Raw genomic sequence first — 7,903 nt, forward strand, 5'->3', positions numbered from 1 at the left:
TGAAGAGAACAAAGTGTCCCTAGCAAGAGCACAGTGCCCAGTGAAGCTCAGAAGATCCTGCTCCCATCTTTCATCTCTCAGATCAGGCCGAAACCCTCAAGCTCACACTTCACATCCACCTTGCCAGTCAAGATACGAAACAGTGTCTTTTGTTCTCAAAAAGACTGGAGCATGCCACAGATATAAGAAATAATAGATCACAATTGCAAGTGGTATAACATAGACCTGACCTATAGATGATGTATTATCCTTTCATGACTATATGTTTCCTTTGAGACCACATGGTGACCATCACAGTGTGAAGGTGTATCTGTATGAATCCTTGGCTCACTTTTCTTCTTGTTCTCTCTTACAGTCTTTGATCATTCCTGGAAAAAGCCCAACTAGGAAAAAGTCAGGACCCTTCAGCTCTCGACGTAGCAGTGCTATCGGCATTGAGAACATCCAGGAGGTTCAGGAGAAGAGGTAAGAAGATAAATGCAGCCTTAGTGAGCAGTCATACCAACTCCAAACATTTGAACGGTAGAGTATGTGCGCGTGTTTGAGTTGGAGCAGGGCTCAACAATGAAAATCCCATGATGGCCCAGGCCAGTTTGAGAAAGAGATATAATTGTCAGTATTGACAGAATGGTTATATTTTTTAAATCATACATTTATTGATCATGCATATGTACATGCAAAAACAATACAATACTTATCTTTTTTCTGACAAAAAAACATTTAATTAAAATATATTAGTTAAGGCCCATTCACACCAAGACTGATAAAGATGTAGTCCACACCACAACTACTGTATAATGATTATTACACAGTGGAACGATGATTGGAGTCACTTTCAAAACGATTTTTTACAGCTGATGAACGCTAAAAACATTCAACACTCAAACATAATCTTGCTTGTGCATTTAAAGCAGCGGATGGCATAATTGCAGCCTGTGCTTATAATAAACAGAACAATATTGTGTGTGGACACAAATATAGTTATCATTATAGTTTTCTTTGTTATCGTTCTTGGTTTGAACAAGCCTTTATTGGCAGAACATACAGAAAGCATAATATTCCAACTGAACTCCCTCCTTTTGTGTGTGTTCATATGTTTGGTGAAGAATTGCTGCTCTGTTGTCAGAGGACAGGACAGTGCTCTGTCTTTCTCTACCCAGCGTCACTCTCAAGAATGGGAGGCTCGTCGTGGATCCTTCCAAGTATAACTGTCACCATAGAATGATACCTCTTTAACCATAGAGTAGCTGCTTACCTTACCTGGCCATAGAAATGCATCTGAAATGCTAAGAATTATGGCCTTTCGCACATTATTAGACTGGTCTCACATGCAAAATCAACATGATCAACTGATTGGTGGTCTGCTGATTTTCAGCCAATCAATGTCTGTTTTACTGATTTTGCATGAACTGGCCTTTGTCATATGTGCTGTAGTACTTACAGGCCCTTTGAATGATGTTGCTCTGAATACATGTGTTTCAGTGTAGTGATGTGAATCAGCATGTACTGTTGTATAGAATCTAACCTTAAGCTTGAGTAGACTGCAGTTGGACTCTGTCACCTCACCTTTGAGTGTAGGGTTGCAAACACAATGCTTATGCTGTCCTCTGATGGTGTGTGTGTGTGTGTGTGTGTGTGTGTGTGTGTGTGTGTCTGCAGCAGTAGAGAGTGCTCTCCCAGCACACAGAAGACGCCTGATAGTGGCCACGCCTCCCAGGAACCCAAGTCTGAAAACTCCTCCAATCAGAGCTCTCCTGAGGTTCTCATCACCAAGAACAGGTAAAGTGAAAGCATTAACCTGAGTGATGATTAATTTCATTTGTTCACATATACCAGTGTGGATCAGACTATAAATTTGCATTAAACCATATTTTTAAAGGGTTAATTTAAACTGCTTGTTATATGAAGATTTTTTATCCTATATTTCATTTGTATTTTAATGTATAGGTTTTATTTTTCTCTTTCATTAGTTTCCATCTTAATCAATAAAAATGTATTTAAAAAATGAATTAAGAATTATGAGAATGTGAAGTGATTTTATACATAATGATTTATTTTTGAAACTCATTATTTTATTGAGAATATTACATTTAATAACATATGTTATAGGCATATATTGAAAATTGTTGTGACCATTTCCACCACGACAAAAAAAATTGCCCCATAAGCAATTTCAAATGTTAGTGTACTTGCTTATCAAGGAGACAAACATGTTAATGAAGAGCATCCTTGAGATAATGAATAAGTTCTCTTTCATCATCTCGTGTTCGAGATCCACCTATGGGAAGGGCATCCGTACCTGACCTCTGCAAAAGCATCCAATTGCACCAAGTCTGGCTAGACAGACAGAAGCGCGCAGCCAATGCCAGGTAAGGCCCCACCCCTTACCTAAGGGCATATAATGGCTACGACGCTGCTATTCTCCAGTTGACATTCGCTTCTCACGATCTCTGCACTGACACAGTTCGGTTGGATTACGCTGCTCACTTTCGTGTCTTCAGGAGGATATATCGCCAGATCAGCCTCCGCCAGGCGTGACAGTCGTCTTTTCAGCCTTTTCGCTGTGTTCTGCATTCGGAGCCGCCCGTGCTCTCGCCTTTTTCACCTGCTCCTCCTTCCACGGCTGCCCGCCACGGATTTTTCCGAGTTCTTCGCTGGTATGTCACTGTTTAAACCTTCCGCTTCTCCCGGGAACATCCTATCAAGGGCCTGCCCGCCCGCGTGTGGTGCCCTTATTGCCGCTAAGGATCTTCACCCTTTCTGTGTGGTTTGTTTGGGCCTTAAACACGCTCAAGAAGCTCTGGAGAATCCGGAAAATTGCAGCCATTGCCTTATGCTGCCCGAGAAGCTGTTACGACATCAGAGCTCATTCCACAAGGGGCATAGCCACCTCTTGGGCTTTGTTTAGGGGAGTGTCACTGCAGGACATCTGCTCCGCTGCCAGTTGGGCTTCTCCTCATACTTTTGTGCGTTATTACCGGCTGGATGTCACCAGCATCTCGGTAGCACATTCGGTTTTAGGGGTGGGGTCTTCTTAGCCCTTCCCTGCAACCACGTTGGAAGTAACGAATAGGAGGGAATGGGCCGGCAGGTCACGTACATTCCTGTCACCAAGCATGCATTTCCATTCCTTTCTGGGTGTATTTATATGCACTTTGGTGTTGCTAGAGTTACTATCGTGCGTGTACTACATACAAGTTTCATGTGCTGCATGTGCACAGCAGTCATGTGTTTGCGTCAGTATTGCAGTTTCATGATTATGGGACGTGTCAGGCACCACCTCCCTGGGGCGACCGTCCTTCTCTGGCTTTCAGAACCTCACTGTGAGTGTATTGGGCAATTGGGGAGCTGTCCATGTCTCTCCCAGAGGTGGATCTCGAACACGAGATGATGAAAGAGAACAATAAGTTACTGTCGTAACCCCGGTTCTCTGAAACATCGAGTGGAGAGATCCACCAGCTTTGCCCCGCTTGCCACACGAGAAGCGAATATACTTACTGGAGAATAGCAGCGTCGTAGCCATTATATGCCCTTAGGTAAGGGGTAGGGCCTTACCTGGCATTGACTGCGCGCTTCTGTCTGTCTAGCCAGACTTGGTGCAATTGGATGCTTCTGCAGAGGTCAGGTACGGATGCCCTTCCCATAGGTGGATCTCTCCACTCGATGTTTCAGAGAACTGGGGTTACGACAGTAACCTATTGGTAACATTTTATAGTGTGTTTTGTCCTGTTATTGTTTTTCTCAAATATGCAAAACATGAAAAATATTATGTAAAATAATAAAATATCATTACCACCAATTCCATAATTTTAGATGTGGTGGAAATGTTTGAGAAAAAAGGCTGAAAATATGGACATTGTTAGTAGACAAACTGAACTAGTGAAACACCCTATTAGTGTTACAGTTCCTACTACATTTACCTTAATGCAAGAGAGTCATTTTGTTTTATTTTCTTGCCAAAATCAGTTTTTACTCACATTTGGTGCTTGATAGGGTTTGCTATTGAACCCTTGCTGTGTGTTTTGGTGGATGCAAGTGACAACAAGAACTATAGAAGTTTCATGCTCGTTACGGGTGAAGGCATTAAGAACGTGTTTGTATGTGTGTGTATATGTGTAGCTCAAGCATGTACTGCCGGGCTCCCTCCATTCCTGAGGCTCGTGACCTGTCCCGCTCCTCATCTAACGCCAGCAGCTTTGCTAGTGTGGTAGAGGAAAATGAAACAGAGGCCACAGAGGACTACGACACTGGCATGGTGAGAACAGCACACATATCATTAATGCATTACAGACTAGAATCATCTTAATCAACTTGTTGTATTTGTCCCGTTCAGGAGAGTCTGTCGTCAGCAGATACTCCTCATAAAAGAGACTCGTTCACATACAGCACATGGCTGGAGGACAACATGAGCACTACCGGTACAACCAGCCGGGGGAGCTCTCCTGGTGAGAGAAACAAGCTGTACAAAATAGATTCACTCACACCATTAACATGGTTAGAAAAATAAAACAGTGGTATATTTGTGTAGTAATGTAGCTTATGTGTATTTCTATTAACTACATGTTCTTATTTTTCCAGCTCCTGGCAGAACGGATGGTGGAAAGAACCAGGAGCAGAACCGTACAGACATCCGCATCAAACTTGAGCGACCAAATGACCACAAGTCCTCATCTGTGAGTTTTACTAATCTAGTTTATACATAGTGAAGGGCTTTAGTGTGAAGGTATAGCTATCATTAGAAGCCAATATCTTACTGACCCCAAACTTTTAAACAACCGTGTACATATTATGCATACAGTTTGTACATAAATGATGGCAGCTTCTTTAGTCAAGTACTGGGTGAGTGTGTATACTCTGCCGCTCTGTACTTCTGTCTGTGTCTGGGTGTTAATTTTGTCAGTCATTTTTTATTTACTTTTAAATTAATCTTAGTCTTAGTCAAATATGCACACCAGTAATGTTTATAAAAGCTACTTAAATGTCTTAAAAAGCTTCTTAAAAATATGACTTAATCCCTAAACTTCAGCTTACTTGTTTGACAGTGTTTTCAGAGCATTGTCGGCACTTCCGCAATGATGAACAAGCACATGCACATGATTGCCAGATTGCAAAAATTAAGCAAAACAGCAGGTAGAAAATGTATGCTTTTAACAGAGAATCTCTGATTTGTGGATTTGAACTTAATATCTGGCAACCGCACAAATGAACACTCGGGAAGTAAAGACACGTACAGCAGTCCGCAATCAAATGTTTTGTCTCCTTTTTCTCAGTACATTTTAGTTGTGTCTTTTATCGTCAATGATTTGGCATGTTGATATAGTCACAGTTGCCATTTATTGACCTATTGTCATCTCATCATCATCTCGTTTCAGTCATGAGAAAAAAGCTCATCGATAAACATTTTTTATCATAGATTTTATTACAAGTAATGAAATTAGCAATACTGTGTCTGTTGTAACTCTTTTACTGTGTGTGCATCTGTGCAGAACTGCTAGCTCCTCCTGCTTGACTGCCTCATGGACATCCATCAGCAGGTTAGATATACTATCATGACTGAATTAGTTTTCTTTCATCAACTCATGATGTAATGTCATAATCTTTATCTTATATTATAATATTATGACAGTCTTTTAAAGTTCTGCAAGTAAATGATATTTTTTTTGGTAACACTTTTGATTAGAGAAGTGGAAATAAAACAATAATTATAAATATATAAGATTTTTATTTTAAAGGAATTAATACTTTTTTTCAGCTATGATGCAGTAAACTGATTAAAAGTGATATTTAAGACATTTACAACGTTACAAAAGATTTCTATTTCAAATTAATGCTGTTCTTTTATGTTCTGTCTATCAAAAAATGTAGCACCTTTTCCACAAAAATAATAATCGGCATTATTATTCAACAAAGATAATGATATTTTTTATGTTTTATATTTAATGGTATTCTTTGATGTTTCTTGAGCACCAAATCGACTTATTAGAAGCATTTCTGAAGGATCATGTGACACTGAAGACTGGAGAATTAAATAACTTTTATATATATATATATATATATTCAAACTGTTATTTTAATTTTAATAATATTTCACAATATTATTGTATTTTTGATCAAATAATGAAGCCTTGTTGAGAATAAATCACATAATTAAATAAAATGAATTATTGATAATGTAATGTAGTTTATGCAGTGTACTGTATATGACAACTCTAATGTAGTTTGTTGTTCATGCTACTATAGTGTCAGTGACCTGATTATTGTCCCAAACCTTGTTAACCAAACAGTATTCCCATTAGAAACACCCTAGAGAGAAAACGAGATCTTGATGAAGAAGAGGGCGACGACAACGGTTGGCTGCAGAAGTGACAACATGTACATGACCCAGAACCACAATCATGTGACCATATCTCCATCAGGACACTGAATTCCTTCGCAGACTTGACCAGAAACAGGAAGGAGTTGGTTACAGGCAGCCAGAGACTGCATTGGCCCTCCTTCCAACTTGTCCTTCACCCTCCTTGTGAGTACATCAGTAAATGAATGAGAACCTCCTCTGTAGCAGTGTGTACTGACAGGCCACTGTGCTGGTGAGTGGCTAAACTAGCAGGTTAATTGAGGTCCTAACACTGTGCTGAAATTCAATTCTGTGAAGTTTGTCTCCTAAAGAACATTTCATCTGCTTGCACGGCAAAAGCTTTTTCAGCTGTCCCAATTAGTGGACTCTGCAACAGGGATAGCGCATGTTTCTGAAACCTTAAATGACAAAGGTACATGGTATGACTTCACTGTACAGTACACATCAAATGTGCTATTTGGCAAAGGGCTGTAGAGACCAAACCATTTATCATATTCTGATACTGATGTTCTGTCATTATGATTTCAGGAGTGAAAACCTTTAATCTGATATTTGTTGCAGCATTGCAGTACGTCCTTTGGCATTATTTAAGAGTAACAGCACTCAAAAACTTTTCTTGCAAAGAAAAAATTCGCCAATATTAAAATGTTATACTATTTTGAACAGAAATTACAAAATAAACATTTTAAATGCTACAAGTGAATTATAATGCACATGTTGATTGTTTATCTGTTTGCCACTCAAGCAGCTCATGATCAGGGCTGCAAGGTCTCGAGTTTTGTTTCTTATAGTGACTCTTTTTTTTTTTCCCGAAGGACTTTTTTTTTTTCAAACTGTATAGAAATCCCTAGTGGAGATCCTTTTCCTTATGTTGACTCATTTGGCTCTTCTTTGCTTTGTGTTTGAATGTACAGATGGTTTGATGTCTGAACTGTGTGCCAAGGTGACAGTCCTCTTTTAAAAACTCAGTCTAGACAGGAGTTTTGAGTTAAAACAAATCTGCTGTTGCTAATCTATAAACCAGTCATCAATGCCAAAAATCATTAATTGTGATGTTTGCTCTTTGTTAACGCCAAAAAGCATTGAATGGAGCTTAAATATGGAGGAGTGGTTTGAGGATGCCTTACTGAAAGTGTCAAAATATATGAAGGGAAAAGCTTAGCAGATTTTTTTGTTATCTATATATGATAAATGATTGGCCTTAGTGGCTTCAATTAAACTAGTCCTCATTGCTGATTCATGTTTGTTTTATACATTTCCCATAACTGATCCGTCCTCATGATAAACTCAGACCTCGGCTGTAACCTGAAAAATGCTTTGCAGGATCTGTGGCACTGAAGACTGCCACAACTGCTGCTGAAAATTCAGCTTTGCCTTATTAGCTTATTCGGAAAAAAAGAAAGAAAAAAGTACAAAAAATTAAATAATCTTGTGTGTCTGAAAGCAGTTTCATTATGCCTATGAAGTTTTAGACTGATTAGGCAGCTGCCTGCCACTGTGAGATGTTAAATTAAAATATATATATATATATATATATATATATATATA

General features: G+C 39.1%; 1 protein-coding gene across 22 annotated transcripts in view; it reads left to right on the forward strand.

Moving 5' to 3' along the window:
• The window catches only part of LOC132129025 (rap1 GTPase-activating protein 1-like), a 101,057-nt gene extending 93,409 nt beyond the window's left edge, over positions 1-7,648 (forward strand). For 14 of the 22 annotated variants that reach the window (XM_059540434.1, XM_059540435.1, XM_059540438.1 and 11 more), the window contains 8 exons: positions 356-465; positions 1,107-1,202; positions 1,660-1,779; positions 4,120-4,255; positions 4,334-4,445; positions 4,579-4,673; positions 5,487-5,534; positions 6,297-7,648. In XM_059540434.1, coding sequence (XP_059396417.1) covers positions 356-465; positions 1,107-1,202; positions 1,660-1,779; positions 4,120-4,255; positions 4,334-4,445; positions 4,579-4,673; positions 5,487-5,495 — 678 coding nt within the window. In that variant the 3' untranslated portion in view covers positions 5,496-5,534; positions 6,297-7,648. Of the gene's footprint in view, positions 1-355; positions 466-1,106; positions 1,203-1,659; positions 1,780-4,119; positions 4,256-4,333; positions 4,446-4,578; positions 4,674-5,486; positions 5,535-6,284 lie in introns of all 22 variants that reach the window. The other 8 variants (XM_059540428.1, XM_059540432.1, XM_059540441.1 and 5 more) reach the window with 4 other exon arrangements.
• Positions 7,649-7,903: the final 255 nt, after the last annotated feature.

The sequence above is a fragment of the Carassius carassius genome, chromosome 46 (genome assembly GCF_963082965.1).
Source record: "Carassius carassius chromosome 46, fCarCar2.1, whole genome shotgun sequence".
Classification (NCBI taxonomy): Eukaryota; Metazoa; Chordata; class Actinopteri; order Cypriniformes; family Cyprinidae; genus Carassius; species Carassius carassius.